Below are 16744 nucleotides of genomic sequence, written 5' to 3'. Positions count from 1 at the left end.
GGGAACAGTGGGTTAACTGCCTTGTTCAGGGGAACAGTGGGTTAACTGCCTTGTTCAGGGGAACAGTGGGTTAACTGCCTTGTTCAGGGGAACAGTGGGTTAACTGCCTTGTTCAGGGGAACAGTGGATTAACTGCCTCAAACCACTAGGCAACCTGCCAATAAATGATCAATAACTAAGTAATATGTTCTGCATTAGTAAGGTGTGTAGCATGATTCAGAGAAGTTTCCTATGATTTCTCAAAATGGTCACAAGATCAGAAACATCCATCTCCAAAGTGTACTTTACAGAACAATGTGGCACTACAAGTCTCTTCAACAGCTTCAAAAATGAATACATTTTGAAAGATATTGTCTTTTAAACATAATGTTTAAAGGGTCTAGTTTTCATAGGTGCCTTCAGTTTGAATACATTGAATCCATAATGCTCAGGGTATATAAACATATCCTAGCGTCACATTTCTGACCAATTGGAATATGCAGTGGCTCTAACTGATTTTATACAGTGTGTTAAGGCATAGCAGATGATGTGTTTTTTATTAGGTGGAAGTTTAGTTTGTGTATGGATATACTAGATCAAGATTATCTGACAAATTATTTTACCATTACACATTAGCATTTACAAGACATACAGTATGTTTATATTGGAGCTGAGGTGAAGGGGTTAAACCTGGTTTAAATTGGTATTTGGGCTGAGGTGAAGCGGTAAACCAAGGTTCTGGTACAGAGTCAATGTGGAGGCTATATACAGGGGGTACCAGTACAGAGTCAATGTGGAGGCTATATACAGGGGGTACTGGTACAGAGTCAATGTGGAGGCTATATACAGGGGGTACCAGTACAGAGTCAATGTGGAGGCTATATACAGGGGGTTCTGGTACAGAGTCAATGTGGAGGCTATATACAGGGGGTACCAGTACAGAGTCAATGTGGAGGCTATATACAGGGGGTTCTGGTACAGAGTCAATGTGGAGGCTATATACAGGGGGTTCTGGTACAGAGTCAATGTGGAGGCTATATACAGGGGGTTCTGGTACAGAGTCAATGTGGAGGCTATATACAGGGGGTACCAGTACAGAGTCAATGTGGAGGCTATATACAGGGGTTCTGGTACAGAGTCAATGTGGAGGCTATATACAGGGGGGTACCAGTACAGAGTCAATGTGGAGGCTATATACAGGGGGTTCTGGTACAGAGTCAATGTGGAGGCTATATACAGGGGGTACCAGTACAGAGTCAATGAGGAGGCTATATACAGGGGGTTCTGGTACAGAGTCAATGTGGAGGCTATATACAGGGGGTTCTGGTACAGAGTCAATGTGGAGACTATATACAGGGGGTTCTGGTACAGAGTCAATGTGGAGGCTATATACAGGGGGTTCTGGTACAGAGTCAATGTGGAGGCTATATACAGGGGGTTCTGGTACAGAGTCAATGTGGAGGCTATATACAGGGTGTTACGGTACAGAGTCAATGTGGAGGCTATATACAGGGTGTTACGGTACAGAGTCAATGTGGAGGCTATATACAGGGGGTACCGGTACAGTGTCAATGTGGAGGCTATATACAGGGGGTTCTGGTACAGAGTCATTGTGGAGGCTATATACAGGGTGTTACGGTACAGAGTCAATGTGGAGGCTATATACAGGGGGTTCTGGTACAGAGTCAATGTGGAGGCTATATACAGGGGGTTCTGGTACAGAGTCAATGTGGAGGCTATATACAGGGGGTACCAGTACAGAGTCAATGTGGAGGCTATATACAGGGGTTCTGGTACAGAGTCAATGTGGAGGCTATATACAGGGGTACCGGTACAGAGTCAATGTGGAGGCTATATACAGGGGGTACCGGTACAGAGTCAATGTGGAGGCTATATACAGGGGGTTCTGGTACAGAGTCAATGTGGAGGCTATATACAGGGGGTACTGGTACAGAGTCAATGTGGAGGCTATATACAGGGGGTTCTGGTACAGAGTCAATGTGGAGACTATATACAGGGGGTTCTGGTACAGAGTCAATGTGGAGGCTATATACAGGGGGTTCTGGTACAGAGTCAATGTGGAGGCTATATACAGGGGGTTCTGGTACAGAGTCAATGTGGAGGCTATATACAGGGGGTACCGGTACAGAGTCAATGTGGAGGCTATATACAGGGGGGGTACCGGTACAGAGTCAATGTGGAGGCTATATACAGGGGGTTCTGGTACAGAGTCAATGTGGAGGCTATATACAGGGGGTTCTGGTACAGAGTCAATGTGGAGGCTATATACAGGGGGGTTCTGGTACAGAGTCAATGTGGAGGCTATATACAGGGTGTTACGGTACAGAGTCAATGTGGAGGCTATATACAGGGTGTTACGGTACAGAGTCAATGTGGAGGCTATATACAGGGGGTACCGGTACAGTGTCATTGTGGAGGCTATATACAGGGGGTACCGGTACAGAGTCAATGTGGAGGCTATATACAGGGGGTACCGGTACAGAGTCAATGTGGAGGCTATATACAGGGGGTACCGGTATGTGCGGGAGCACTGGTTAGACGAGGTAATTGAGGTAATATGTACATGTAGGTAGAGGTAAAGTGACTATACAGTGCCTTGCGAAAGTATTCCGCCCCCTTGAACTTTGCGACCTTTTGCCACATTTCAGGCTTCAAACATAAAGATATAAAACTGTATTTTTTGTGAAGAATCGACAACAAGTGGGACACAATCATGAAGTGGAACGACATTTATTGGATATTTCAAACTTTTTTAACAAATCAAAAACTGAAAAATTGGGCGTGCAAAATTATTCAGCCCCTTTACTTTCAGTGCAGCAAACTCTATCCAGAAGTTCAGTGAGGATCTCTGAATGATCCAATGTTGACCTAAATGACTAATGATGATAAATACAATCCACCTGTGTGTAATCAAGTCTCTGCATAAATGTACCTGCACTGTGATAGTCTCAGAGGTCCGTTAAAAGCGCAGAGAGCATCATGAAGAACAAGGAACACACCAGGCAGGTCCGAGATACTGTTGTGAAGAAGTTTAAAGCCGGATTTGGATACAAAAAGATTTCCCAAGCTTTAAACATCCCAAGGAGCACTGTGCAAGCGATAATATTGAAATGGAAGGAGTATCAGACCACTGCAAATCTACCAAGACCTGGCCGTCCCTCTAAACTGATCAGAGATGCAGCCAAGAGGCCCATGATCACTCTGGATGAACTGCAGAGATCTACAGCTGAGGTGGGAGACTCTGTCCATAGGACAACAATCAGTCATATATTGCACAAATCTGGCCTTTATGGAAGAGTGGCAAGAAGAAAGCCATTTCTTAAAGATATCCATAAAAAGTGTTGTTTAAAGTTTGCCACAAGCCACCTGGGAGACACACCAAACATGTGGAAGAAGGTGCTCTGGTCAGATGAAACCAAAATTGAACTTTTTGGCAACAATGCAAAACGTTATGTTTGGTGTAAAAGCAACACAGCTCATCACCCTGAACACACCATCCCCACTGTCAAACATGGTGGTGGCAGCATCATGGTTTGGGCCTGCTTTTCTTCAGCAGGGACAGGGAAGATGGTTAAAATTGATGGGAAGATGGATGGAGCCAAATACAGGACCATTCTGGAAGAAAACCTGATGGAGTCTGCAAAAGACCTGAGACTGGGACGGAGATTTGTCTTCCAACAAGACAATGATCCAAAACATAAAGCAAAATCTACAATGGAATGGTTCAAAATAAACATATCCAGGTGTTAGAATGGCCAAGTCAAAGTCCAGACCTGAATCCAATTGAGAATCTGTGGAAAGAACTGAAAACTGCTGTTCACAAATGCTCCCCATCCAACCTCACTGAGCTCGAGCTGTTTTGCAAGGAGGAATGGGAAAAAATGTCTCTCGATGTGCAAAACTGATAGAGACATACCCCAAGCGACTTACAGCTGTAATCGCAGCAAAAGGTGACGCTACAAAGTATTAACTTAAGGGGGCTGAATAATTTTGCACGCCCAATTTTTCAGTTTTTGATTTGTTAAAAAAGTTTGAAATATCCAATAAATGTCGTTCCACTTCATGATTGTGTCCCACTTGTTGTTGATTCTTCACAAAAAAATACAGTTTTATATCTTTATGTTTGAAGCCTGAAATGTGGTAAAAGGTCGCAAAGTTCAAGGGGGCCGAATACTTTCGCAAGGCACTGTACATAGTAGCAGCAGTGTTAAAGATGTCCGGGTAGCCATTTGATTTGCTGTTCAGGAGTCTTATAGCTTGGGGTTAGAAGCTGATTAGAACCCTTTTGATCAAGGCTTGGCGCTCCGGTCCACTTGCCATGCGGTTGCAGAGAGAATAGTCAATCGCTAGTGTGGCGGGAATCTTTGACAATTTTAGGGTCTTCCTCTGACAACGTCTACTATATAGGTCCTGGATGGCAGGAAGCGTGGCCCCAGTGATGTGCTGGGCTGTACGCACAACCCTCCGTAGTGCATGACGGGCGGAGGCCGAGCAGTTGCCATACCAGGCAGTGATGCAACCAGTCAGGATGCTCTCGATTGTGCAGCTGTAGAACCTTTTGAGGATCTGAGGATCCATGACAAATCTTTTCAGCCTCCTGAGGGGAAAAGGCTTTGTCGTGCCCTCTTCACGACTGTCTTGGTGTGTTTGGACCATGATAGTTTGTTGGTGATGTGGACACGAAGGAAGAGAGATGAGAATGGGGGCGTGCTCGGTGTCTCCTTTTCCTGTAGTCCACAATCATCTCCTTTGTCTTGACCACGTTGAGGGAGAGTTTGTTATCCTGGCACCACACAGCAAGGTCTCTGACCTCTCAACCAGCTTTAAATCATTTAATCTTTAATGTAGGAATAAATTATTGACATTTATAATGAATTGTCTATAACACCCCCCTCTCTCTCTCTGTCGCTCTGTTGCTCTCTCCCTCTCTCTCTCTCTCTCTCTCTCTCTCTCTCTCTCTCTCTCTGCCTCTCTCTCTCTGTCTCAATCTGTCACTCTCTCTGCCTCTCTCTCTCTGTCTCAATCTGTCACTCTCTCTCTCTCTGTCTCGTTCTGTTGCTCTCTCTCTCTCACTTGCTCTCTCTCTCACTTGCTCTTTCTCTCTCTCTCTCTCTCTCTCTCTCTCTCTCTCTCTCTCTCTCTCTCTCTCTCTCTCTCTCTCTCCCCCTCTCTCTCTTTCTCTCTCCCTCTCCCTCTCCTCCTCCAGAACTGCTCCATATAGGTCAGAGTGAGCGTGTGTGACGACAGGTCTGGATGGGAACTTGTACTTTGCCAATGTGTTGAAGAACGACAGTCGAGATGACTACACTTGTAATGCTCAATACATCTCTGCGAGGACCATCCTGCCTAAAGAACCCATCTCACTCACTGTCACACCTAGTATGTATACACTTAATCATCCCAGCTCTACACATACATGAATGGATACACACATACCACAAACATACACACACATGTATGGATACACACACAAACATACACACACATGTATGGATACACACACACACATACACACACATGTATGGATACACACACACACATACACACACATGTATGGATACACACACACACAAACATACACACACATGTATGGATACACACACAAACTTACACACACATGTATGGATACACACACACACTCATACACCCATACCCATTCTCGAAGATACAAGAAGATGTAAACCAGTATGAGATGTAATTCTCTTATTGCCCCTGCCCCGTGGAGGGGGTGCCCCAGAGCGTGACATCTCATTGCCAAATCTTTCCAGCTGTTCCCTCTCTCATGTGAGCATGCCAGATATTATTGAGGAACTGCTCATATGAGAGAAGGAATTCTCACTTCCATAGACAGGAACCTTAATTATTTTATTTTTTTAAATTTTTACAATTGTAAACGGCTTGAGTTGTTCATCTTAATACATATCCACCTTCTTTGGCAATGACGTAGCTCATAGCAGGAAGTTATGTATAGAAAACGATGTGATGTGTTTCCTGTCTGTAGGTAATGACGTGGCTCGTGGCAGGAAGTTATGTATAGAAAACGATGTGATGTGTTTCCTGTCTGTAGGTAATGACGTGGCTCGTGGCAGGAAGCCCCAGCTGATGCAACCTCAGGGCCCCCACAGCTCTCACCTGGCCCTCAGGGGCCACAGCCTGGTACTGGAGTGTATACCTAAAGGGCTGTACGTATACATACATATTACTCTGAGTCAGGAACTCTTTCCATGTGAACCCAGGGGAACACTATGTATCCTTATGGATGTCAATAAGGGATACTACTCAATCAGATGAAGGGGAGGAGACAGGTTAAAGAAGGATTTTAGCCTTGAGACAATTGGAGACATGGAGGGGGGGGGGGGTGCAACTGAATATTAAGAAGGTGTTGTTCCACTTAGTGTATATTACAGATTTCCATTGATTAGGCCGTTCATGAAGATGTTTAGCTCCTACAGACAGTGAGTCATGTGGCCGTGGTTTTGCTATAGAAAGCAGGCAGACAGGCCACATTCAGTGACTGTTGCATTGAACTTTAGAAGTGACTTTGAGCTTGGTGTGATGGTCGTTGCCAGGCTCTCCGGTTCCCCCATCTCAGAAACAGCCGCCCTCCTGGGCTTCTCACTCACGACAGTGTCTGTTACTGAGAACGGTGTGACAAACACATCCAGTGAGCGGCGGTCCTGTTGGCGACAACAGCTCGTTGATGAGAGAGGTCGAAATAACGGTGCAGCACAACAGTGTTCTGAAGAACGGCACCTCAGAACACACATCTCAGTTTGTCTTTGTCACGGATGTTGCAGCAGACGACCGGGTTCCTGTTCACTAAAACAACAAGCAGCAGCTCCAACGCCATCACCAACACTGGACAATGAGGGAAACATCAGCTGGTCCAACATATCCCGGTTCCTGTTTGAGTCAGGATTTGGCGTAAGCAGTATGATTCCATGGCCCCATCCTGCCTGGTGTCAACGTACAGCTGGTGGCAGTGGTGTACTGGTGTGGGGAATGTGTTCCTGGCACAAGTTAAATCCCTTGATACCAAATGAGCAACATTTCCATAGCCCGAAGAATCAGGCTGTTCTGGAGGGTCCGACCCAGTAATTATTATTTTATTTCACCTTTATTTTTAACAGGGAAAATATATCGAGATCTGGGTCTCTTTTCAAATGTACCCTGTATATCCAACTTAAATATACCCAAATCTATACATATTGAAATAAAAAAACACAGTCATGGGAAACACAGACATCACAAATCACCCAGAAAAAACGTTACATTCCTCCCCAATCAATACTTTCAATTGCCCGAAAGGCACCAGAACATCAATGTAAATGTTTTTGGAATTTTGTTCCAGCAAAACGGTGCATTAAAACTGAAATCAGATTTATCGGTGGAGACCTGAGGAACCTCAAGAGTTCTGTGAACAAGTTAGGCAACTGAGGTGTCTATACTTCAACAGCAAAGTTAGAAAAGGTAGCAGTTTATGAAGTAGGGAGTAATGTAGAGAGGGTCTTTAGCCAAGTCCAGCCAACCTTTTGATACAGGATACAGTGATGAGTATTAAAACTGTCCCCTGTAACAAAACAAAGGGCATTATGGGAGACGGCATCCAAAGGTTTAAGCGTTTTAGCAGCTGCACTTGATAATAATATCTTCATAATCAACAACACATCAAACGGTTGCTTCAAATATCTTCTTCCTACTGTTTCTGTATGAAAAGCCAACTTTAAATCGTAGCTTCTTAACCAGCTTATCTACAGTATATGTTTTCGTAAATGTCAAGTCCACATCAATCCAATGCCTCAGTATTTATATGCGGGAACATGTTTGATCAGAGAACCATCTAATGAGTGAACATGTAGTTCATCTGAAACAGTCTTACGAGAGTTTAAAAACAACATGTATTTCATTTAGCCTGTATTAAGGTTTTATATCAGCAAGGGATTCCTGCATAGCTATAACAAGCTCTGTTTCCATGATGAGAAACGGAGTGTCATAATAATATTACCATGACGATGAGAAGACAGGACATGACATTGTTAACAGGGACTGATGTTCATCTCTCCACTTAATTTCTCTCTCTCTCTCCCTTCATCTTTCTCTCTCTCTTTTCCACATCTGTCTGTATATTTCCCTCCCCTCCCTCCCCTCCCTCCCTCCCCTCCCTCTCTCCCTCTCTCCCTCCCTCCCTCCCTCCCTCTCTCCCTCCCTCCAGTCCTACTCCTTCGGTATTGTGGAAGCGTATGGATGTTAATCTGTCGGAGACAGGACCTGACAGATAACCACGGCAGGTGGCTTCGGTTGACAGCATAACCCAGAAGGCAGACGGAGAGTATGAGTGTCTGGCTTCAAACACACATGGATCCGTCACACACTCCTACACTGTCACTGTGGAAGGTAGGTACCACACACACACACACACACACACACCCACACACACACACACACACACACACACACACACACCACACACACACACACACACAAAACACACACACACACACACACACACACAAACACAGACACACACACACACACACACACACCACCACAGTGGAAGGTAGGTACACACACACAGACCACACACACACACACAGGACACACAGACACACACACACACACACACACACACACACACACACACACACACACACCACACACACACACACACACACACAGACACAGACACAACACACACAGTGGAAGGTAGGTACACACACACACAGTGGAAGGTAGGTACACACACACAGTGGAAGGTAGGTACACACACACACACAGTGGAAGTAGGTACACACACACACACAGTGGAAGGTAGGTACACACACACACAGGAAGGTAGGTACACACACACACACAGTGGAAGGTAGGTACACACACACACACAGTGGAAGGTAGGTACACACACACACACACAGTGGAAGGTAGGTACACACACACACACAGTGGAAGGTAGGTACACACACACACACACAGTGGAAGGTAGGTACACACACACACACAGTGGAAGGTAGGTACACACCACACACACAGTGGAAGGTAGGTACACACACACACACAGTGGAAGGTAGGTACACACACACACACAGTGGAAGGTAGGTACACACACACACACAGTGGAAGGTAGGTACACACACACACACAGTGGAAGGTAGGTACACACACAAACACAGTGGAAGGTAGGTACACCACACACACCAGTGGAAGGTAGGTACACACACACACACAGTGGAAGGTAGGTAACACACACACACACACAGTGGAAGGTAGGTACACACACACACACAGTGGAAGGTAGGGTACACACACCACACACAGTGGAAGGTAGGTTACACACACCACACACAGTGGAAGGTAGGTACACACACACACACACAGTGGAAGGTAGGTACACACACACACAGTGGAAGGTAGGTACACAACACACACAGTGGAAGGTAGGTACACACACACACAGTGGAAGGTTAGGTACACACACACACACAGTGGAAGGTAGGTACACAACACACACAGTGGAAGGTAGGTACACACACACACACAGTGGAGGTAGGTACACACACACACACAGTGGAAGGTAGGTTACACACACACCACACAGTGGAAGGTAGGTACACACACACACACAGTGGAAGGTAGGTACACACACACACACACAGTGGAAGGTAGGTACACACACACACACAGTGAAGGTAGGTACACACACACACAGTGGAAGGTAGGACACACACACACACAGTGGAAGGTAGGTACACACACACACACAGTGGAAGTAGGTACACACACACACACAGTGGAAGGTAGGTACACACACACAACAGTGGAAGGTAGGTACACACACACACACAGTGGAAGTTGGTACACACACACACAGTGGAAGGTAGGTACACACACACACACAGTGGAAGGTAGGTACCACACACACAACACAGTGGAAGGTAGGTACACACACACACAGTGGAAGGTAGGTACACACACACACACAGTGGAAGGTAGGTACACACACACACACAGTGGAAGGTAGGTACACACACACACACAGTGGAAGGTAGGCACACACACACACACAGTGGAAGGTAGGTCACACACACACACACAGTGGAAGGTAGGTACACACACACACACAGTGGAAGGTAGGTACACACACAACACAGTGGAAGGTAGGTACACAACACACACACACAGTGGAAGGTAGGTACACACACACACACAGTGGAAGGTAGGTACACACACACACAGTGGAAGGTAGCACCACACACAGTGGAAGGTAGGTACACACACACACACAGTGGAAGGTAGGTACACACACACACACAGTGGAAGGTAGGTAACACACACACACAGTGGAGGGTAGTACACACACACACAGTGGAAGGTAGGTACACACACACACACAGTGGAAGGTAGGTACACACACACACACAGTGGAAGGTAGGTACACAACACAGTGGAAGGTAGGTACACACACACACATGGAAGGTAGGTACACCACACACACAGTGGAAGGTAGGTACACACACACACAGTGGAAGGTAGGTAACACACACACACAGTGGAAGGTAGTACACACACACACACAGTGGAAGGTAGGTACACACACACACACAGTGGAAGGTAGGTACCACACACACACAGTGGAAGGTAGGTACACACACACACACAGTGGAAGGTAGGTACACACACACACAGTGGAAGGTAGGTACACCACACACACAGTGGAAGGTAGTACCACACCACACACAGTGGAAGGTAGGTACACCACACACACAGTGGAAGGTGTACACACACACACACAGTGGAAGGTAGGTACACACACACACACAGTGGAAGGTAGGTACACACACACACACACAGTGGAAGGTAGGTACACACACACACACAGTGGAAGNGACTATAAACAGTGCCTTGCGAAAGTATTCGGCCCCCTTGAACTTTGCGACCTTTTGCCACAATTCAGGCTTCAAACATAAGATATAAAACTGTTATTTTTTTGTGAAGAATCAACAACAAGTGGGACACAATCATGAAGTGGAACGACATTTATTGGATATTTCAAACTTTTTTAACAAATCAAAAACTGAAAAAATGGGGCGTGCAAAATTATTCAGCCCCTTTACTTTCAGTGCAGCAAACTCTATCCAGAAGTTCAGTGAGGATCTCTGAATGATCCAATGTTGACCTAAATGACTAATGATGATAAATACAATCCACCTGTGTGTAATCAAGTCTCTGCATAAATGTACCTGCACTGTGATAGTCTCAGAGGTCCGTTAAAAGCGCAGAGAGCATCATGAAGAACAAGGAACACACCAGGCAGGTCCGAGATACTGTTGTGAAGAAGTTTAAAGCCGGATTTGGATACAAAAAGATTTCCCAAGCTTTAAACATCCCAAGGAGCACTGTGCAAGCGATAATATTGAAATGGAAGGAGTATCAGACCACTGCAAATCTACCAAGACCTGGCCGTCCCTCTAAACTGAGCAAGAGATCAGAGCCTAAGAGGGCCCATGATCACTCTGTATGAACTGCAGAGATCTACAGCTGAGTGGGGACTCTGTCCATAGGACAACAATCAGTCATATATTGCCAAAATCTGGCCTTTATGGAAGAGTGGCAAGAAAGAAAGCCATTTCTTAAAGATATCCATAAAAAGTGTTATTTTAAAGTTGCCACAAGCCACCTGGGAGACCACACCAAACATGTGGAAGAAGGTGCTCTGGTCAGATGAAAACCAAAATTGAACTTTTTGGCAACAATGCAAAACGTTATGTTTGGTGTAAAAGCAACACAGCTCATCACCCTGAACACACCATCCCCACTGTCAAACATGGTGGTGGCAGCATCATGGTTTGGGCCTGCTTTTCTTCAGCAGGGACAGGGAAGAATGGTTAAAATTGATGGGAGATGGATGGAGCCAAATACAGGACCATTCTGGAAGAAAAACCTGATGGAGTCTGCAAAAGACCTGAGACGGGACGGAGATTTGTCTTCCAACAAGACAATGATCCAAAACATAAAGCAAAATCTACAATGGAATGGTTCAAAATAAACATATCCAGGTGTTAGATGGCCAAGTCAAAGTCCAGACCTGAATCCAATTGAGAATCTGTGGAAAGAAACTGAAACTGCTGTTCACAAATGCTCCCCATCCAACCTCACTGAGCTCGAGCTGTTTTGCAAGGAGGAATGGGAAAAAATGTCTCTCGATGTGCAAAACTGATAGAGACATACCCAAGCGACTTACAGCTGTAATCGCAGCAAAAGGTGACGCTACAAAGTATTAACTTAAGGGGGCTGAATAATTTTGCACGCCCAATTTTTCAGTTTTTGATTTGTTAAAAAAGTTTGAAATATCCAATAAATGTCGTTCCACTTCATGATTGTGTCCCACTTGTTGTTGATTCTTCACAAAAAAATACGTTTTATATCTTTTATGTTTGAAGCCTGAAATGTGGTAAAAGGTCGCAAAGTTCAAGGGGGCCGAATACTTTCGCAAGGCAACTGTACATAGTAGCAGCAGTGTTAAAGATGTCCGGGTAGCCATTTGATTTGCTGTTCAGGAGTCTTATAGCTTGGGGTTAGAAGCTGATTAGAACCCTTTTGATCACAGGCTTGGCGCTCCCGGTCCACTTGCCATGGCGGTTGCAGAGAGAATAGTCAATCGCTAGTGTGGCGGGAATCTTGACAATTTTAGGGTCTTCCTCTGACAACGTCTACTATATAGTCCTGGATGGCAGGAAGCGTGGCCCCAGTGATGTGCTGGCTGTACGCACAACCCTCCGTAGTGCATGACGGGCGGAGGCCGAGCAGTTGCCATACCAGGCAGTGATGCAACCAGTCAGGATGCTCTCGATTGTGCAGCTGTAGAACCTTTTGAGATCTGAGGATCCATGACAAATCTTTTCAGCCTCCTGAGGGGAAAGGCTTTGTCGTGCCCTCTTCACGACTGTCTTGGTGTGTTTGGACCATGATAGTTTGTTGGTGATGTGGACACGAAGGAAGAGAGATGAGAATGGGGGCGTGCTCGGTGTCTCCTTTTCCTGTAGTCCACAATCATCTCCTTTGTCTTGACCACGTTGAGGGAGAGTTTGTTATCCTGGCACCACACAGCAAGGTCTCTGACCTCTCAACCAGCTTTAAATCATTTAATCTTTAATGTAGGAATAAATTATTGACATTTATAATGAATTGTCTATAACACCCCCCTCTCTCTCTCTGTCGCTCTGTTGCTCTCTCCCTCTCTCTCTCTCTCTCTCTCTCTCTCTCTCTCTCTCTCTCTCTCTCTGCCTCTCTCTCTCTGTCTCAATCTGTCACTCTCTCTGCCTCTCTCTCTCTGTCTCAATCTGTCACTCTCTCTCTCTCTGTCTCGTTCTGTTGCTCTCTCTCTCTCACTTGCTCTCTCTCTCACTTGCTCTTCTCTCTCTCTCTCTCTCTCTCTCTCTCTCTCTCTCTCTCTCTCTCTCTCTCTCTCTCTCTCTCTCTCTCTCTCTCTCTCTCTCTCTCTCCCCCTCTCTCTCTTTCTCTCTCCCTCTCCCTCTCCTCCTCCAGAACTGCTCCATATAGGTCAGAGTGAGCGTGTGACGACAGGTCTGGATGGGAACTTGTACTTTGCCAATGTGTTGAAGAACGACAGTCGAGATGACTACACTTGTAATGCTCAATACATCTCTGCGAGGACCATCCTGCCTAAAGAACCCATCTCACTCACTGTCACACCTAGTATGTATACACTTAATCATCCCAGCTCTACACATACATGAATGGATACACACATACACAAACATACACACACATGTATGGATACACACACAAACATACACACACATGTATGGATACACACACACATAACACACATGTATGGATACACACACACACATACACACACATGTATGGATACACACACACACAAACATACACACACATGTATGGATACACACACAAACTTACACACACATGTATGGATACACACACACACTCATACACCCATACCCATTCTCGAAGATACAAGAAGATGTAAACCAGTATGAGATGTAATTCTCTTATTGCCCCTGCCCCGTGGAGGGGGTGCCCCAGAGCGTGACATCTCATTGCCAAATCTTTCCAGCTGTTCCCTCTCTCATGTGAGCATGCCAGATATTATTGAGGAACTGCTCATATGAGAGAAGGAATTCTCACTTCCATAGACAGGACCTTAATTATTTTATTTTTTTAAATTTTTACATTGTAACGGCTTGAGTTGTTCATCTTAATACATATCCACCTTCTTTGGCAATGACGTAGCTCATAGCAGGAAGTTATGTATAGAAAACGATGTGATGTGTTCCTGTCTGTAGGTAATGACGTGGCTCGTGGCAGGAAGTTATGTATAGAAAACGATGTGATGTGTTTCCTGTCTGTAGGTAATGACGTGGCTCGTGGCAGGAAGCCCCAGCTGATGCAACCTCAGGGCCCCCACAGCTCTCACCTGGCCCTCAGGGGCCACAGCCTGGTACTGGAGTGTATACCTAAAGGGCTGTACGTATACATACATATTACTCTGAGTCAGGAACTCTTTCCATGTGAACCCAGGGGAACACTATGTATCCTTATGGATGTCAATAAGGGATACTACTCAATCAGATGAAGGGGAGGAGACAGGTTAAAGAAGGATTTTTAGCCTTGAGACAATTGAGACATGGAGGGGGGGGGGGTGCAACTGAATATTAAGAAGGTGTTGTTCCACTTAGTGTATATTACAGATTTCCATTTGATTAGGCCGTTCATGAAGATGTTTAGCTCCTACAGACAGTGAGTCATGTGGCCGTGGTTTTGCTATAGAAAGCAGGCAGACAGGCCACATTCAGTGACTGTTGCATTGAACTTTAGAAGTGACTTTGAGCTTGGTGTGATGGTCGTTGCCAGGCTCTCCGGTTCCCCCATCTCAGAAACAGCCGCCCTCCTGGGCTTCTCACTCACGACAGTGTCTGTTACTGAGAACGGTGTGACAAACACATCCAGTGAGCGGCGGTCCTGTTGGCGACAACAGCTCGTTGATGAGAGAGGTCGAAATAACGGTGCAGCACAACAGTGTTCTGAAGAACGGCACCTCAGAACACACATCTCAGTTTGTCTTTGTCACGGATGTTGCAGCAGACGACCGGGTTCCTGTTCACTAAAAACAACAAGCAGCAGCTCCAACGCCATCACCAACACTGGACAATGAGGGAAACATCAGCTGGTCCAACATATCCCGGTTCCTGTTGAGTCAGGATTTGGCGTAAGCAGTATGATTCCATGGCCCCATCCTGCCTGGTGTCAACGGTACAGGCTGGTGGCAGTGGTGTACTGGTGTGGGGAATGTGTTCCTGGCACAAGTTAAATCCCTTGATACCAAATGAGCAACATTTCCATAGCCCGAAGAATTCAGGCTGTTCTGGAGGGTCCGACCCAGTAATTATTATTTTATTTCACCTTTATTTTAACAGGGAAAATATATCGAGATCTGGGTCTCTTTTCAAATGTACCCTGTATATCCAACTTAAATATACCCAAATCTATACATATTGAAATAAAAAAACACAGTCATGGGAAACACAGACATCACAAATCACCCAGAAAAAACGTTACATTCCTCCCCAATCAATACTTTCAATTGCCCGAAAGGCACCAGAACATCAATGTGAAATGTTTTTGGAATTTTGTTCCAGCAAAACGGTGCATTAAAACTGAAAATCAGATTTATCGGTGGAGACCTGAGGAACCTCAAGAGTTCTGTGAACAAGTTAGGCAACTGAGGTGTCTATACTTCAACAGCAAAGTTAGAAAAAGGTAGCAGTTTATGAAGTAGGGAGTAATGTAGAGAGGGTCTTTAGCCAAGTCCAGCCAACCTTTTGATACAGGATACAGTGATGAGTATTAAAACTGTCCCCTGTAACAAAACAAAGGGCATTATGGGAGACGGCATCCAAAGGTTTAAGCGTTTTAGCAGCTGCACTTTGATAAATAATATCTTCATAATCAACAACACATCAAACGGTTGCTTCAAATAATCTTCTTCCTACTGTTTCTGTATGAAAAGCCAACTTTAAATCGTAGCTTCTTAACCAGCTTATCTACAGTATATGTTTTCGTAAATGTCAAGTCCACATCAATCCAAATGCCTCAGTATTTATATGCGGGAACATGTTTGATCAGAGAACCATCTAATGAGTGAACATGTAGTTCATCTGAAACAGTCTTACGAGAGTTTAAAAACAACATGTATTTCATTTAGCCTGTATTAAGGTTTTATATCAGCAAGGGATTCCTGCATAGCTATAACAAGCTCTGTTTCCATGATGAGAAACGGAGTGTCATAATAATATTACCATGACGATGAGAAGACAGGACATGACATTGTTAACAGGACTGATGTTCATCTCTCCACTTAATTTCTCTCTCTCTCTCCCTTCATCTTTCTCTCTCTCTTTTCCACATCTGTCTGTATATTTCCCTCCCTCCCTCCCTCCCTCCCTCCCCTCCCTCTCTCCCTCTCTCCCTCCCTCCCTCCCTCCCTCTCTCCCTCCCTCCAGTCCTACTCCTTCGGTATTGTGGAAGCGTATGGATGTTAATCTGTCGGAGACAGGAGCCTGGACAGATAACCACGGCAGGTGGCTTCGGTTTGACAGCATAACCCAGAAGGCAGACGGAGAGTATGAGTGTCTGGCTTCAAACACACATGGATCCGTCACACACTCCTACACTGTCACTGTGGAAGGTAGGTACACACACACAC

General features: G+C 45.3%; 1 protein-coding gene across 4 annotated transcripts in view; it reads left to right on the top strand.

Moving 5' to 3' along the window:
• The window catches only part of LOC109881208 (neural cell adhesion molecule L1.1), a 117490-nt gene that overhangs the window by 18308 nt on the left and 82438 nt on the right, over nucleotides 1-16744 (top strand). For all 4 annotated transcript variants that reach the window (XM_031794918.1, XM_031794920.1, XM_031794919.1 and 1 more), the window contains 3 exons: nucleotides 13540-13710; nucleotides 14391-14505; nucleotides 16542-16726. In XM_031794918.1, coding sequence (XP_031650778.1) covers nucleotides 13540-13710; nucleotides 14391-14505; nucleotides 16542-16726 — 471 coding nt within the window. The remainder of the gene's footprint in view (nucleotides 1-13539; nucleotides 13711-14390; nucleotides 14506-16541; nucleotides 16727-16744) is intronic.

This window comes from Oncorhynchus kisutch, linkage group LG17 (genome assembly GCF_002021735.2).
Source record: "Oncorhynchus kisutch isolate 150728-3 linkage group LG17, Okis_V2, whole genome shotgun sequence".
Lineage (NCBI taxonomy): Eukaryota > Metazoa > Chordata > Actinopteri > Salmoniformes > Salmonidae > Oncorhynchus > Oncorhynchus kisutch.
Note: the sequence above shows the minus strand (reverse complement) of the source record. Positions and strands in the feature narration are given on the sequence as shown.